Source organism: Microcebus murinus, chromosome 7 (genome assembly GCF_040939455.1).
Source record: "Microcebus murinus isolate Inina chromosome 7, M.murinus_Inina_mat1.0, whole genome shotgun sequence".
In the NCBI taxonomy this organism is placed as follows: Eukaryota; Metazoa; Chordata; class Mammalia; order Primates; family Cheirogaleidae; genus Microcebus; species Microcebus murinus.
In genome coordinates this window covers 29,101,787-29,119,461 of record NC_134110.1, presented here as the reverse complement: position 1 = coordinate 29,119,461, position 17,675 = coordinate 29,101,787, and the positions used below count along the sequence as shown (strand labels likewise).

General features: G+C 47.0%; 1 protein-coding gene across 2 annotated transcripts in view; it reads right to left on the bottom strand.

Annotated features, from left to right (window-relative positions):
- The window catches only part of TRAPPC9 (trafficking protein particle complex subunit 9), a 609,198-nt gene that overhangs the window by 206,309 nt on the left and 385,214 nt on the right, over positions 1-17,675 (bottom strand). For both annotated transcript variants that reach the window (XM_076004998.1, XM_076004999.1), the window contains one exon: positions 17,509-17,619. In XM_076004998.1, the coding sequence (XP_075861113.1) occupies positions 17,509-17,619 (111 nt within the window). The remainder of the gene's footprint in view (positions 1-17,508; positions 17,620-17,675) is intronic.

The window sequence follows — 17,675 nt, the reverse complement described above, 5'->3', positions numbered from 1 at the left end:
CATCAGGAGCCCACGGACAGGAGTCCAGGTCCCACCTCTGCCACCAGAAGCTGGTTACAGCCTCTTCTTGACCTGCAGGACTACTGAGCCCCAGTGCTGCTCACGACTTCACTGGCATGTCAAATGAGATGACAGGTGGAAGTTGGGAATTATGGAACCTGGGACACAAGGGGCATTGGGAGACTCAGAAATGGACAGGAGGGAGGGGAGGCTGGAGGGAGAGCTAGGGAAAAGAGGAAGGTAGACGGGGCAGAGAGGACCCAGGTCCCAGGAGCCTGAGGTCCCCCCAGCTCTCCAGAGAAAGGCCCCATTCCCAGAAAATGGGAGAGGAGCTCGGCCTCCCTCTGCCTTCCCCACATTCTAATTCACAGGAGGAAAGGGAATAAAAAGGTTCATATTTTCTGGGTGCCTTGCAGATTATAGTCAGCTCTATTTCTGTTTTCTCATGGGCCCTAATGGAGGGCCCAGCTTGCTGAACTGGACCTAAGTGAAGCCAGGCCTGTGACGCCCGCCCAGTGCTCTCTGTCCAAGGTGACAGTGCAGCCTTTCTGGTGTCACAGAGACAGCTGTACCCTGAAGGGACCGGAGCCAGGTGGTTGGGCAACCTCTGCCCTCTGTGGAATCTACCCCTCCCCAGCTCCAATTCCTGCCTTCCCCAAGTGAGTGGATGGCAACACACCCACACAGATGCCCAAATCAGAACCACCCTTTCTTTCTCCACACCCCACACCCACAAATACTGCCAGTTCTTCCTCCCTCCCGAGGATCTCTGGAATCAGCCTCTTCTCTCTGCACCAAACAGCACCCCAGTCCCAACCTCTGTGACTCGCCCTCAGACCAGCTCCCACTGGCCCTCGCCCCCTTCCAGGCTCTTCAGAAAGGCCAATCTCATCCTCTTATCCTCCTGCCCTCTCATGACCACCCCTTCCCCTCACAGGAGACCCAGCTTTCATCTTGGCTCCTGGGCCCCCCTGCCTCTGCAGTCTCCCCCAGACTCTACTCTCCACCCTCTCACACCAGCTCTGAACAGCATCCAGCCTGTGGAACCCAGTGTGACACCCTCCCTGACCTCCTGGCCTGGCACAGACTGTCTTCTCTGCCTAAGCAACCCCGACCCAAACTCTCTCTGTCAGCCCAGCTCCTCTGGCCCATATATCACCCTTGAAGGCCATGTCTATAGAGAAGCCACACCCAAGGCCCCACCCAGGCTGTCTGGGGGATGAGTCCTGCTTGGCAGCCCCTGCCTGGGCAAGTAGCCCACCTGCCTGGGGGCCCAAGGACACCAAACAAAGAACTACACCTTGTTCTCAGCTGCTTCACCAGTCCTAAGCACGCCTGGCAGAATGACATGCATTCGATAAATGTGGAATAAATGGTACGAATGAATGCCAAGGTACCAGCTACATATTTTTAGTTTTTATTATAAAAGGATGTGCCCTATTGCCAACATTCCCTGTTGGCACCCCATCCTCATGCCCTCGTGCCACCAAAGCTCTGGGGAGAAGTTAACGCAATGCGTTGCAGAGGACAAATACTTTTATCTCTCTCAGCTTATAAAACACGCACGGCACAACACTGAGGTGGGGGTGAGCCCAAGACTCAATCATGAGGAGGGGGCTCTATACGGAACAACACTTTATACTTGTTTTTACCAAAGTTTTCCCAAAGGAATAGATTTGAATTAAGGTGATAAAAAGACAATTTGGGAGGATCTACCCAGGACTCTGGGAGGACACAATCCTCCCATCCACTAACAGGTGTGCTCCTCTGAGAAACTCTACTCCCTCTGGGCAGGCCTCTTAGAAAGCACCCTTCTCCCCTCCAAGCCAGCACTCAGCCCCAGCAGGCTCCCAGGTAGAGCGTGGGTTTCAGACTCCTCTGCCACAACCTATGCCCCGCACATGGTAGCCCTGGCCGTGACTCAACCCACAGCAACTCAGGTCTCTAATGTCATGGTCAAAACATTTTCTATCTGTCCCTCAGCCAAACTGTAGCATTTGAGGCTGAACTCCTGAGATAACAGACAGTGACAACTTCAGACCCCAAAGATTTCTTCAAAACAACATGGAGGATGCAAAAGAAAAGGAAAGTTGTTTTTTGTTTTTTTGGTTTTTTTATCCCCATTGCCAAGATGCTCACAGGTGAGGCAGAGGGAAAAAAGATCCAAGTTCAAACTCTCTGTGCCTGATATTTGATGTAAGGCTGGTGGTGGGCCCCCTCCCTTCCCTAAATCAAAAAAGAAAAGGCTCATGAGACCAGACCTGCCAAGGACCTGTCAAGGATGACTGAAAACTACCACACCTTGATAAGAAAGTTTTGGTTCCTGGATTCTGCAAATACCGCCAGCCCCTCATGTTTCTCAATGACCACCAAAGGTCGCCCCAGCTCTTCCCACCAAACGTCCCTAGCCCGCCCAAACGGTATAAAAGGCCTCATAACCTTCAAACAGAGGCAACTTCTGGGGCCCCTCTCTTTTGGGGCCCCAGAACCTCATCCAGAAGCACTAAATAAAGCCACGTGGTTTGGTCTGTCTGTCTCTCTGTTTCTGTCTCTGTCTCTGTCTCTGTCTCTCTGTCTCTCTCTCTCTGTCTTTTCTTTTTGCTGCTGCCGAAAGAAAAACCCCAGCCCTTGGCCAAGGCCTCCCCTTGTCTGGGTGGTCAGCACGAAGGCACAGCAGCCCTGTTCCCTCTAACTAAGTGCCTCTGAAGGAAGACAACCAGGTTCTCCTTTCTGTCCCCAGATTACCCGATGGAGTAATGAGAGGAGGAAAAAATGCTTTCAACAACCAGAGTGCAGGTGGAATAAAAGAGCCACTATATTTTTTACGGTGAATGTTTCTACAACAAGGAAAATAAGCTTCAGTATTGCCTTCCTGCATGAGCAGATATTGAACAGGCGTGTGCAGAGATGGACCCAACGTGGACTGGCCTTTGAGGCGTCCATCCCAGAGGACGGTTCTAAGATGCAGAGTCAGTGCAGGCAGCCACATATCCCCAGCTGAGCAGTCAACCTGGGGGCACGGTGGCCATGTACTGGCATTCCCCGGACAGTCTGGGTTTAGGCCTGTTGTCCCTGCAAAATTACTTCTGTTATCATTGTCTCTGTGTCATTCTCAAAAATGCCCAAGAACTGATGAAAACCCTGTGGTCACACTGCCCACCAGTCTCTGCCTGCTCTTGGAGTGACTAGGAGGTCAGCAAGTCTACCTACCAAGGCCCAACCCAGACAAGTGACCAAACTGAAAAAGTTGAAATGTTATACTGAGAAGAAAGGCTATGAATGTAAACAAAAATCATTGAGAAATTTCTATGAAATTAGAAAACTGCCAAATGGACAAAAGTGGATTCCTGCATCTGGAGTCGCTGACACTGAAGGCACAGATGAAACCACGCTTGTCTGAACAGCACCAGGTGCCAAGGAAGGTGCTGAGAAAGGTTTTCTGTCCTGAACCGCCCGGTGTCCACCTGGGATGCTGGCAGGTGTTGTGGTAGGGGATGGGCGAGGGCCAGGCCCTAAAACTGCTCCCACAACCTTCCTGACAGACCCACTCCTGAACCTCAACATGCACAAGCACCCCCGGCCCTCCAGGGCCCTCCCGAGTCCCCCCAGCCTCCCCCACGCACCCTGTGGGCCGCCAAAGAGGAAGAAATGAGCCATGAGGATAAACAGCGCGTGAGCAACAGCTGACAACACAGAAACGGGCAGAGTGGGAGAACTGCCTTGTCCTCCCGCACAGGAACTGGGGCCACACTCGATTACCCAGGGCTTGGTAAGGAAGGGAGCTCGGGATTACTCAGGCTTGTGTTTCTCCCCCAGGCCTGCTCAGCTTGAGAGATGGATGGGGAGTCTGAGAAAACAAGAGGCTCAACTCACGGCTCGCCTCAGCTTGACGCCTGCATCAATACTTAAGATGAAACAAGTTACCGGCAAAACATAATATAAAATGGATATTGTGTCTTGGGGTCTTACAATCTCAAGAGCTTGGATATACAGTCTCCCAAGAAGGGCAGGAATTCCCAAGATGATGTCACTGCCATATGACAGGTTCTTCTTGCACCATCCAATGATGACAAAACTCAACATCCGCCCGCCCCAGCAGCTGCAGCACCAGTAGAAAAGACTCCAGCATTTATTATACCGAGGGCCCACCCTGTATATAGCCATGTCACTTCGCAGAAACTCACAGCAGCCCAGAGAAGCTGATAATAGAGTCTCCATTCTGTAGATGTGGAAACTAAAGCTCAGAGAGGTTAAGCAAATTAAGTTACTGAACTCAGGTTGGTTTGAGTTCAAAGTTCTTTCCGTGACATCCAGCCAGTAAGGGCCCCTGACCCACCAAGGCATCACCATAGAAGAAGGGAGCAAAACGTGCCCCATGCCACCCACTGCGCTAACTCCTGCCAGGTGCTTGTCAAGTGTGCTCTTTCTCACTGTGAACAACACTCTCTCTCGCAGATGTGGAAATGCGGCTTAAAGACCACAGTGTGTAGAGCCAGGCGGGGATCCCGGTTTATATGCTCTTCTGGGGCAATTCTGGGGTGGGTCCCAAGAATCTGCATCTCTGGCAAGTTCTCAGGTGACAGTGCTGCTGCCGGTCTAGGAGCCACACTTTGAGAACCACAGTTCTAACAAGAGGGTTTCAAGCAAGCAGAGAAGTGGTCATTCATGCTGCAGGTGAACATGGAGAAACCCCACATGACCAAGACCAAGGCCAAGGCATCCTCTTCAAAAACTTTTGGCAAATCCCTCATTAAAAAATACAATAAAGCTCAATCTCCCTCAGCCTGGCATCTCCCCGCACACTCCCACAACAGCACCAGCATTGGCACCCAGTCCCCAGGACGCACCCACCATCCCAAGATAGCCTCCCCCTCCCCATCTTTACCTGTGCTTGGCTCTGCCAACGCAACGCCCCGCCCCCCACTCTGTTGGCCCATCCTTCAAGGCCCACATCAGCTGCTCTCTGTTTTAACAGTCTCTCCAGAAAATAACCTTCACATTTATGGTCAGCTGACTTTAGACAAAGGCACTAAAGCAATTCAGTGGAGGAAGGACAGTGTCTTTAACATGAGGTCCTGGAACAATGGCATATCCACATCCAACAGAAAACTTAGCTTTTACCTCACATCGTGCACAAAAAAAATATTTAGCTCAAAATGTATTACAGACCTAAATGTCAGATGTAAACTATCAAAAAAACATACGAGAAAATATTTGTGACTTAGATTATGCTGAGTTTTCTTAGATATGATATCCAAAGCACAATCTATTAAAAAAATTAATAAATTAAACTTATCAACATTTAAAACTTCTGCTCACTGTTAAGAAAAAGATAAACCACAGACTAGGAAAAAATATTTCCAACTCATATATCTGACAAAGGGCTTGCAACAACAATATATGAAGAACTCTTATGACTCAATATTAAGGAGACTACCAAATCAGTTTTAAAAAGTAGGCAAAACCCAGGCATGGAGGCTCACGCCTGTGGTCCCAGCTACACAGGGGGATCGCTTGAGGACAGGAGCTCAAGGCTGCGGTGAGCTATGATTGCGCCACTGCACTGCAGCCTGGGTAACAGAAATCCTGCATCTAAAAAACAAAAAAGTGGGCTCAAGACTCAGACACTTCACCAAAGCAGTCATCTATGAGTGGCTTATAGCACTGGAAAAGATGTTCATCATTAGCAAATGAAAACCACAATGAGATACCACTGCGCATCTCGTAGAAAGCTGAAGTCTGAAACGTACATGAAGTAGCCTGTTCAGAGTATGGCCGTGAGGACTTAGCTGCCACCTGGGTGGGCCCCCTCTGTCTTCTGCAGTCACCAGAGCCAGTGACACGCAGGCACATGGAGGTGAGAACAAGGTCCACTCCTCTGTCCCTGAGAAGAGCAGCACAGGGCAGGCTGGGCTGGGAGGGAGACACAGGGTCCCCGAACAAACTGTCCTGGGTGTGCATTTGAGCTCCTCTGAACTAAACTAGCTGTGTGAGGAGCCATTCTGCACCTGCCTAGCTACACAGAGATGGGGATGGTAACCCTTGCCCTAAAAAAACCACAAAAAATTACCAGCTTAAGTCATTATTAGAGGAAGCAGCACCACCTGTGACAAACATACATAGACACTGCTCACGCTGATTTGTGCCACAAAGTCCCAGACATCCTGAACTCCACTTGCCCCTGCTCTCCCCCAACCCCTGAAAACAAGGTCCAGTGGACAGTGTGAATGCTGTCGCTCCCTTGGTGGGCACAGACTGTCTTGCCCTGGCTTTCCCAGAGCCACTCGCCCAGAGCTCCAGGGCTGTGTCAGCCACCAGAAGTCCCTAGAAGGTTTCCAAATCCTGTGGGCGTCTGGAAGCCCTGTCCAGGGCCAGCGCTACCTGAGTTTCTCTCCCTGGGTAACTGACAAGCCTTAATTATCTGATAAGCATGATGACTTAGAGTTGAGAACACATGAGATATGGCTTCACATCTTCATCCAGTCATTTCTAAACCTCAGACAGTGTTTTTGTATTTTCTTTTCAGCCATGAAGGGGAAGAGTGAGGGAGTCTTAATTTCCACTGCCCCACTGGGGTGGAAATGCCTGCATGTGCTAGGTACTGGTACAATAACAGCACGCTAGTACAGTAGATAAGGGAACAAGATGAAGTGAAATGGCTCCATCAAAAAATTGATAAACATCAGAGCCTGCAGATGGAGAGCCACAACAGGATCTATGAAGAAGCTTTGGGGGAAAAAAAATCACTGAATAGGATCAAGCCTCTAGCTCCTACAACTAACTTAACGAGGAATAAAGAAAAAGGAAGCAGTCAGAGAAACAAGTTAAACACCACTACAGTCGTGCAACTGGCAAAATTCCCACCTGTACAACCTAGTTCATTCAATAAAAAATTTGCAAGAGAAAAAAGAGGTAAACAGGAAACCTACAGATTGGATTTCAGACATGTCAATTTCTTAAATGCTGATTCACACAAATGTTAAAAAAATATAACACGGACATTATTGGAAATGTAAACATTGACTAGATATTTGTTGATAACAAGGAATTGTTAATTTTAAAGCCTAATATAGTATTGTGACTTTTTAAAAGCGTTCTAGTGTTAGGCAAGGACCAGTGTCTCATGCCTGTAATCCTAGCACTTTGGGAGGCTTAGACAAAAGGATTGTTCAAGGCCAGGAGTTTAAGACCAGCCCGGGCAACATAGCAAGACTCCATCTCTAATTTTTTTTTTTTTTTTTAATCAGCCAGGTGTGATTAGGCACGCCTGTAGTCCCAGCTACTCAAGAGGCTGAGGCAGGAGGATCGCTCAAGCCCAGAAGTTCAAGGTGACAATGAGCTATGTTGGGTATGAATTGCTACTTGTAGAAGTTGGGTGACAGGTACAGAAGGGTTCATTATACCATTATGGCACTTTGTGTATATATTTAAAATTTCCATAATAAACTTATTAAAAACACATCATGATGGCTCATGAATATATGCCATGCTACCATCTGCAATGTCCTTTCCCTCTGGCACCTTCACAGAAGTTGCCCGGTCCTGAGATGGGTGTGGCTGGGATTCTTATGCCCATTGGACAGATGAATAGATAAACATCAGAGAGGCAGAAAGACGGCCACAGTTCTGAGCAAGAACCAGTAGAGCTAAGACTATGATGCACATCTCTGCTCAGTCCAGGACATTCTCTTTTTCCTACAAGATAAAATGAGCCCTTTTCCTAAGAGATGGGCAAAACGTTTGGCAGCCCAGACAGGTGGATGGGCTTCACCCAGGAGATTTAACTGTCAGGCTGAGTGGCCAGTCCAGCCCCTAGGAAGGAATGAGGAGTTCTAGTTCCCAAACCAATTGGAGCACCATGATTGAGGGAAGACTGAGCCTATGGGTTTAAGTGACAAGCCCTGACCAGAGTGTAAGCACCAGAGATAATGTAAGACTTATGTCAATACTTATTATCTCTTCCAGGTGAACGTAAGGTTAACTACCATCCTGTCCCCCTTAAAAACCTCCTGCCCAAGTGAAGCTAGCCTTAAGAACTAGGTGGGGAGAGTCTGTGAGTCCGGGCTCTGGGGCACACACCTCCCCAAGGAGGAGGGGTACACAGTGAATGGCCAGATGCTGCAGCAGAGCTGCTGACTCACTGCCCAAACATGTCCTGAGCACCAAAGTGCACCAGACAGAGGACCAAGGTAGTGGGAAGATCCAGAGATGCACAAGACACAAACGCTGCCCTCAAAGAACTTGCTGTCTGCCTTTGTGGCTCCCACACTTTGCTGCTGCAAGTCACCAGGCGAGATTTAAATATCCTGATGCCCAGGTTGCATCCAACCAATCAAATCAGAATGTTGGCAGGGTTGGGGGTAGGGACAGGCATCACTCTTTTGTAAAGATCCCCTGATAATTACAATATGTAGCAAAGCTTGGGAACTCTAGTCTTGCAAGAGTGAGAATTAGAGGTAGAAAACAACCAACCCCATCCAAGAGACCCATGCATTCAGAACAGCAAGACATTCCTTCTAGCAGGAAGACCAGGGAGGACACAGGCAGAGCTGGCTTGAAGAAGGGCTCAAAAGAAAAGAAGAAATGTGGCTGAAGTGCAGTTAAGTGGTGCTGACTCTGTGTGTAGTCTGGGATGTGGGGTGAGCCTCCGCAGATCACATTTTTGTGCCACCTACAGCTCCCTGCCAGGCTCTGCCCATGGGGTGCTAGCAGGAGGCCTTAGGACTACAGGAGGAGGAAGGGACTTGCACTCTCCCAGAGGGGTTTCTGCCTGTCTGTGATTCCAGCAACACTGCACCTCACCTCCAAGACCCCAGGTCCTCCTTCCTCAGAGGGCCTCTGTGGCCCCCGGAATTCTAACTTTGATGATTCCAAGCCCTTGCCTGGATCTCCAGCCCTAAGGCCGTGCTTCTCTCGGCAGCTGGAACAAGATGGCTCAGTGCCATCTTCTACCTGTTCAGCAACCCAGGGGCTGACTTTATGACTCATGCACAACTCCATGTCAGATCCGCTCTGTTAATGACTGGCATGGTTTCTCTCTCCTGGCAGATGACAAGAGCACTTTCTCAGCCTTACTCTAGACGCCACTGAGAAACCAGGCAAATGAGGCCCCAAATCACCACTAATTACTTGAGCAGAAGTCTAGTCCAGTCATTTCTACAAAAGGGAAACAGAAGCCCTTGAATGCATGCCCTTCACACAGGCCATAATGTGCTCCAGCTGTGGGACCCTGATGGGGGAAGGTTTTGAAAGCGTACTAAAGGGCCACCCAAAAGATGACAGCATCATCACCAATCGCTGAGCACCTGCTATGCCTCAGCGTGGTGCTGGGTACTTCATATCGATTAACATCACTACTTACAACAGCGGGTAGGACGTGGATTATTACCCCTATTTATTTTGAAGAAAACCAGTCATAAGCTCAACAAGGCCAGGTGATTTGCCAAAGACAGATAAGCCAGCTTGTGGCAGAGTTAGACTGCAAAAGGGCTCTGTGTGGCTCCAGGCTGTGCTAGTAAGAGCTGAACACTGATGTGCAGATAAGGAGGGGCACATGTGAGGATGAGCCACGTGCGACACACCTCCCATCTGCTAAGGAAAGGCTCCGGGCATGTCCCCACTGGAGAGGCCACTCGAGAACAACAGAGGAAAAAAACCCAGAAGGAAAACCTCATATCTAAGACTTCTGAGGAACAAAAAGCTGCACAGCATATGGAGACCCAGTCAAATAATCATGTTTTTCTTTTTCACAAAAAAAGAATTTCTCCTGTCATCTGAGTCAGCAAACCCCTGCATCTTCCAAAGTATTGAATTTCTCTAATCAAATTGCTTCTCTAGGCTGAACTCTAACATTTCTTCCTTCTGCCTATTAATCATTCGGAGGCTCCTATTGATTCAAGAGCCATCTGGATTTCTATTAGGAAAACTTTAAAACTGCTAATTAGCAGGGAGGCAGTGTGGGGTGGCAGAGACCCTAGCCAGGGAATCAGGAGCCCTGGCTTCTAACAGCCGTCTGCCAAGGGCTTGCTAGATGAACTTGAGTCTCTGTTTCCCCTACAATCAGTTGAAGGGACAAGAGCCACATCAAAATGACTTCTCCTTGTTTCTAGAAGCTAAGTTTGTAGGGTTTTTGTTGCTGTTGTTGTTAAGCTAATTTTCTGAAAGACTCTCCCGTTTTCCTTTTAGATGAAAAACAAAGTACCTAGAAAATATAAAAAAAATCATCTGCATTTCAGAAGGATTGCAGAAGGGAACACAGAGGGGTTGAGAAGTGCTAAAATAATATAAAGAAGGTTAAATAACAACTAGCAATAAAACTGGGCTCCACACAATTAAGTATCACATTGATGATTCATAAGGTACTTTGTAATGTTTCAAGGATTAAATCAAAAAAAGAGACAGTTGAGAGAGAGAGAGCTAGATATTTGAGTTCGGGGCTGCACTAGGCTTGGATAAACAGTAATGTGAAACAACAGCATAACCCCTAGGAGATGACTGCACAGAAATCCTCAAGGAGAATTTCAGAGTACCCCAAGTTGTCGATTGCTCGGGGAGCTCTTCCCCATCCCTCTTGCATCAAAGCCACTCTCTGATCCACGAGAGTGCACTATCAAGATAGATGACAGAGCTGATCACCTCAGACCCTCCCAGCAATAAATCTCTCCAACTATGACCGTGTTTGGACGCATTCTCTGAACACGACACCTCTGCAGCAAGGGAAGATAGAATTAAACTGGGTATCTTGAAGCATGTAATGAGATAACATCTATTACCATAAATTATAAAGAGATTTATGCATAAATGAGGGTTGTCACAAAATTTAATTTTAATGGTTTGATAATTAAACAAAAAAACACAATAATTATCATATCTTAATTTTCCAGTAAATTTGCTGCTGTTGACACTGTATCTGCTTAAGAAAGTTCATGCTGTTTCATTCAGAAAAGCCTTCTTCTGTTTCCGGTCATCCCTCGAAACTGGACGAGAAGGGATGTCCAGTCGTGTGTGACACAGCCTCAAGACTTATGGGTAACTCTTGCGGAGAGGCCTGTGGTAGCCAAAGGGCGGCTGGCGCTCAGCAGCCAGGTTCCAGTTCCAACAGACTGCGCGCCCCTCGGCGAGCCTCAGCTTCTCTGACTCAGAGGGGCAAATGGGTGCAAAGCCTGTAGAACCACTGGGAGGACTACAGAAGCCAGGCATGCGAAAGTGGTCTTGCATGACACCACTCCTGGGATAGAAATGAAAGTTAACATTGGCCTCCAGCTGCATGACTGGGGACAGCGTTTTGAGTGTCATGACTGAAGGTGTGGAGCCCGGGAAATATAATCACTACATGCCAGGCATCACAAAGCATGTTGGGCAAGGGTGAAGTTAACTAATGGTCCTTAATTGCAGAACCGATGCATCAAGCATGTCACAAGAACTCACAAGCTGAGAGATGAGTCACTAATTTCCAAAGGACCTTTTAAAGAGGAGATTAGGAAGGTAGAAAAGCACTTCCTACACTCATTTGCTTAAATGTTCTATTAATATTTTAAATTATAAGACTAAGAAGATATCTCTAAGAAATAATGGTGACAGGAGTGGTCTTTCTAATTTTGAAAAACGTGACTATTAGGAGTCTGTGAGCAGCCCTTCCATGCTACCACCGCACACGCCCGCCCCCACCCCTCTCGCAGCTCCCCGCTCCTTCTGCCCACACGGCTCTCTCTCCCCTTCCACTCTGGCCCGAGCTAACTCCTGCTTGTCTGTCAGGTCCTGCTGGGGACTGAATATTTGTTCCCCCCCAAATCTATATGTTGACATCCTAACCCCCAAGGTGATGGTATTAGGAGATGGGGGCTTTGGGAGGTGATTAGCACATGAGAGGCTAGAGCCCTCATGATTAGGATCAGTGTCCTTATGAAGTTAACTCAAGAAAAACCCCTTGCCTCTTTTCCAATGTGGGGACACAGCAAGAGGGCTCCATCTATGACCCAGGGAGTGGGGCCTGCCAGATACAGAATCTGCCAGCACCTTGATCTTGGACTTCCAGCCTCCAGAACTGTGTGCAATACATTTCTGTTGTTTATAAGCCATCCAAGTCTATGATGTTTGTTATAGCAGCCCAAGCAAACTAAGACATGTTCCATATTAACATCACTTCCTCCAGGAAGCCTTCCCAGCCACCCTCTTCTGCCCCCCAGTCTGTGCTGGGCACCCTCTTATGTGCTTTCAACCCTCCTCGCACTATGCCACTATCGCTGTGTATATGCTTTTCCTCCATACCAAAATACCAGTGCTGTGAAAGCACAAGCAGCACCACACTTATTCACCATCCTCACTCCCAGCAAAGCCTGACACCTGGTAGACACGCAGGAAATACTTGTTGAATGAACAGATGAACACCCTGGAAGCCAAAGATCCAGTTTGCTTCTCTGCCTCACCCTTTCTTCTGCTGGCTAGAGTTGGTCTTCACAATACCCAACGCAACTTACCAAATGTCACACAGAGCAGAAAGGGGGGAAATAAACACAATTGGTCCCCGCCCACCCTGCTCCAGCCTCTTTGCACCACTCCAGGCGTAGCTCACAAGTTGCCTCCCCTTGGCACACGGTGCAGCCAGGCACAGCCTTGGCATGAGACAGACGTGGTTCCCTCTAAGTGACTTTGATCAACTTACTCAGTTTGCTTATCTATTAATACAAAATGAGGACAAAATCTCCCACATGAGGATATTATGAGGATTAACTGTGATTTCACATGGGAAATGCCAAGTCAATATTATTTCCACCCTTTCCTCCCCTAGGAGCATGTTGCTCCTCCTCCGTGCTGCTAGGACAGATTTCTACCCATAGCTCTTGTACTGGGTGAAATGAGATCACCTCTTTCTACAAGGAAGAGGGGAAGAGGCAAGCAACACAAATATCTAATCGGGGCGGTTGGTCTCTCTCTTAGATTGCAGACCACCCTTGAATGCAGGGTGCAAACAGCAGCATCAAAGCCACATTAATCCCAGGAACATGGCTCTTCCTTTAAGACAAGGCTGTGCTATCTCCAGAAGAAAGCATTGTGCACCTGCCTACTTCCTAGGGAGCGGTGGGAGCATTACCTGTTGCTCTTGTTGGAAAGATGAAGATGGAGTCTGAGCAATACTAGCCCCCACCTCCAGGCAGAGCCCACCCTCTTCCCACTTCAGAGTAGCAAAGCCCAGGCAGAGGGAAGCTTGCTTTGGCATCTAGCAAAGCTCGAGGGATGGCAGGGAAGAGTCCTCATAGGAGAAGGGGAGAGCCAGGAGAGGCATGAAGCTTGGGACTGTGGGAAGGACGGAGCACTGAAGAGACAAAGCCTGGATGTATCAGGACCACATCCAAGGCCAAGGTCTTTAAGATGCTTCCTGGTGCTGCCAAGTAAGGTACAACCACCTACCTCTCCTTTCTCCACCTGAACTTCTCCATGAGAACAAAAGAACTGTGAACCCCTCTATGAAGGCAGAGCATACATCTGACCCGCAGGAGGCTGGCGAGGTGACAGAGGTTTAGGAAAGGGAAAGGAATTGATTCTCTGCATTCTGAGCCTCAGGGCTCAAACCTCCCAAACAGGGACTCACACGGCAGAGTCACCACGGGTTAATAGGTGTCCTCAGCAGTGCAGACACTGGGGAGAATAGCTATCATGATGTCCCAAACAAATGAAATGTCGTGACTTCCAGTTTGCCCACTGCTCCCACTGCCCCCAGGACAGCAAATTGCCCTGGTCAGGCAGAAAAGGTGGGGCTGCCCCAGCAGGGGTAGACACTTGTCACACTGTGTGGTGCTCCCCAGCTCGCAGAGGTCCTTATGTATTCATCTCAGCACTCCCGGAGCCTGATGCAGGGCTTACCACATAGCAAGTTCTTGAAGTATCAATATTTATTGAATGAATATTTTATGAATGGATAAAAGAATATGTGAGCTAGGAACATTCAGAAATGAGAATTTAAATAAAAAGCTTAATAACGAAAAAGGCTGACGCACAAGACTAAATTGCAATTATTTGCAACCGGGATTGTTAATATCATTCAGCCTTCAGTTGCCAAGAATGATTCAAGCTTACTAATACTGACGAACTTAGCAATTTATAATTTTTAAAAGTGCTTTATATTAGTGCCATATGAAGACAAGATTTATGTTCTTTGGGATCTTGGGCTACATCAAAACACCTAGAGATGACAGACTAGGCAGAAAGCAGATAGTTCCCTACACAATTATGGAGAACATCCCTGGATCCCACAGCTGCCAGCAGCTTAGACCCCAAAGGATGCATCAGTGCCTTCTGAAAGCACCTGCCTTTATCCTTAGGGGCCTGAGCACCACATTCAGCCACGGCCCTCACAGCTCACACATGGAAGAGCACATGAGCCCCCCACCCCCCATCCACACCTAGGTGGGAAGTTCTGTTCAGGAAGTGAGAGAAAGGTGATCTTGGGAAGGAGGGTTTTCTGGCTCCTCTCTAAGTAAGGCCATAAATGCCCCCTCCCAGCCACTGAATCTCTGGCTTCCAACTACAGGCCTGACTTGACATTCATGCGTGTCATTAACACTCATCACATTAAATATGAATACCCTGGAAAGCACCGCATAGTGAGTACATTAGCATGGAAATGAATAAGTGGCATATTTACACAATGAAATATTAATAGCAGTCGAAATGAAAGAACCAGATTTATATTTAGCTCCAAAGGATAATGCTGATTTTAAAAGTTTTAAAAGGACATAGATGATATGGAACCACTTATGTCATTAAAAAAAAAAAAAAAACTCTGAAAATAATGTTTGGTTGTGGATATATGTATATACAATAAAAGCAGTAAAACATGTATGTGAATTGACACCATCACCTCCAAGGCAGAAATTACCCTGAGGAGGGAAGAAAGAGAAAAGATGATGGATGAGGTGGGTAGGAGAGTAGGGTTTAGCTATTTTTTTCTTTTGCTTATTTTTCCCAACATTTTCTCATGAAAAATTTTAAAAAAGGCTGGGCGCGGTGGCTCATGCCTGTAATACTAGCACTCTGGGAGGCTGAGGCGGGAGGATTGCTCAAGGTCAGGAGTTTGAAACCAGCCTGAGCAAGAGCGAGACCCCATCTCTACTAAAAATAGAAAGAAATTAATTGGCCAACTAAAAATATATAGAAAAAATTAGCTGGGCATGGTGGTGCATGCCTGTAGTCCCAGCTACTTGGGAGGCTGAGACAGGAGGATCACTTGAGCCCAAGAGTTTGAGGTTGCTGTGAGCTAGGCTGACACCATGGCACTCTAGCCCGGGCAACACAGTGAGACTCTGTCTCAAAAAAAAAAAAAAAAAAACAAGGAAAAATGTAAAATATAAAGTTGAAAACATTTTACAGCGAACACCCTGCGTGCCCACTGCTAGATGCTGCTGCTAACATGGTACTTTACTTGCTTTATCACCTAATTTGTCCATCTGCCCACCCATTAATCCATCTGATATTTTCATTTTTCAGACCATTGCAGATATCATGCACAGACCCCAAATCCTTTAGTTATTGACTATAGTTCAACATTGGTTTAGTTTTTGAAACACAGAAATCTCAAGTGAACATTTGCTAACTTTTACCAAATGTACACACTTGTGTAGCCCAAAGGCCTCCTGAGTCAGACACCATGACCACCACCTAGAAAATCGTCCATGCTCTTTCCCACTCAGACCCCTCCCAAGCTCTCCAAGGAAACCCATGTTTTGACCTTCTTCCATCATAGATTGGTTTTGCCTGTTCTAGGATTTCATATAAATGAATCACACAGTCTATGCTCTTTTGGGTTAGGTTCCTTTCACTCAGCACAACAATCCTGAGATTCACTCATGTTGTTTGTGTGTAAGTAATTTGCTCATTTTTGCTGCAGAGTACTGTCCCATTTATAAGAAAATACCACCACCTATTTATCTATTTTCCTGTAATGGACACACAGGCTCTTTCTATTTTTTTCGCTAGGAACATTCTTGTATAGGTCTTTCTGGGACAAGATTTATGTGATAAGATTTATTTAAAAATACATTTTATATTTTTCTTGAATAAATAATTAGGGTTGGCCAGGCATAGTGGCTCACTCCAGCACTTTCGGAGGCCAAGGTGAAAGAATTATTCAAGGCCAGGAGTTCAAGACCAACCTGGGCAACATAGCAAGATCCTATCCTTATAAAAAAAATAAATACATTTTAATTAGCTGGGTGTGGTGGCACACACCTGTAGTCCCAGCTACTCAGGAGTCTGAGACAGGAGGATCACTTGAGGCCAGGAGTTCAGGCTGCTGTGAGTTATGATCTGGCCACTATACTCCAGCCTGAGCAATAAAGCAAGACCCAGTCTCTAAAAAAAATAAATAAATAAGCAGGGTTGAAATAGCTGGGCAAAGGATAAATGTATGTTTAGTTTTATAACAAAGTGCCAATATTTTTCCAAAGCAGTTGTACTATTTTATATTTCCACTAACAAGGCATGAGAGTTCCAGTTGCTTCACATCCTCACCAACATTTGGTGTTATCTTTCCTCCTTTAACCATTCTGAAGAATGAGTAGTGGATATCTCATTGTGCTTTGGATTTGTATCTCCTCACTGACTAGTAATGTTAATGTCAGCTATTTTTTAAAACATTTTATTTCCTTAAAATAAAAGAGAGATAGAGATAGAAGGAGAAACAGATCTGGAGCACATAAAGTAAAATGCTTAAATTAGAACATGGATATGGTATTTTCTAAATTATTTTCTGTATGTTTGAAGTATTTAGCAATTTAAAATATTAATAAAAAATTGTATTCCATCTCTAATTCTGTCTCTGAGTGTATGCCCCTAAAGCCCAGGCTGGGCTCGGAGGCACAGCTTCTTGGGATGCAGGAAGGCCCATGGGGAATGGGCCAGGGGCTAAACCAAGGGGCTGCACCACAGAAGGACAGCAGCCTTCCAAAGTCACTGAGCTCTGCCTGCCTCAGGGACATGTCCTAGTGGCCCTGACCAGTTCTCACTTCCACCTCAGCTCCCCATTCACCTCCGCTGACCCTGGGCTCGGAAGTGCCACCTCTCTGTGCCCTCCATGGACTGGGCTCAGTGACAGTGCTCCTCTCTGAAAGGTCTGAGCCTAGCTTGCCTTTGAGTAGAAATAACTCCTCAAAGGAATTCCTTTGATGTTGATAATACAGCTTCCAAATCAATGCCATATATTGCCAAATACAGCTTTCTTAAGAATTTAAACATGAAAGAGGCTCAGAGGAGTCAATGTCTTCAAATGTGGCATTTGAAAGCACAGGTTGGTGCTTCCTCAAGTGGACTCCCATTTTGCTGACTTTACACTTGGCTCTAATGTGAAGCAATCCCAGATTCTTTCAGCAAACTTGAATAATTACTAAAATACCTCTGAAAGGGAGATGAGACTGGACTGTCCCATCCTCTGAGGTTTCAGAGGGTGATTATTTCCACGATCAACCCAGTGGGGTGATGAAAGCACAGAGGCACGTGGGACATGGGGACACTCACCGCTGGCACTCGCCGGCATGCAGGACAAGCTCTTCATTGCTCTTGGCACTGACTGTCAGCTCGTGCTCAGTGGAGTTGAAGACGTCCAGGAGCAGGTGGCACTTCCGGGTGCTGTGTTGAAAGACAAAAGAGAGTTCAGCATCCTCTGACAGCCTAAGAGGAGTGAC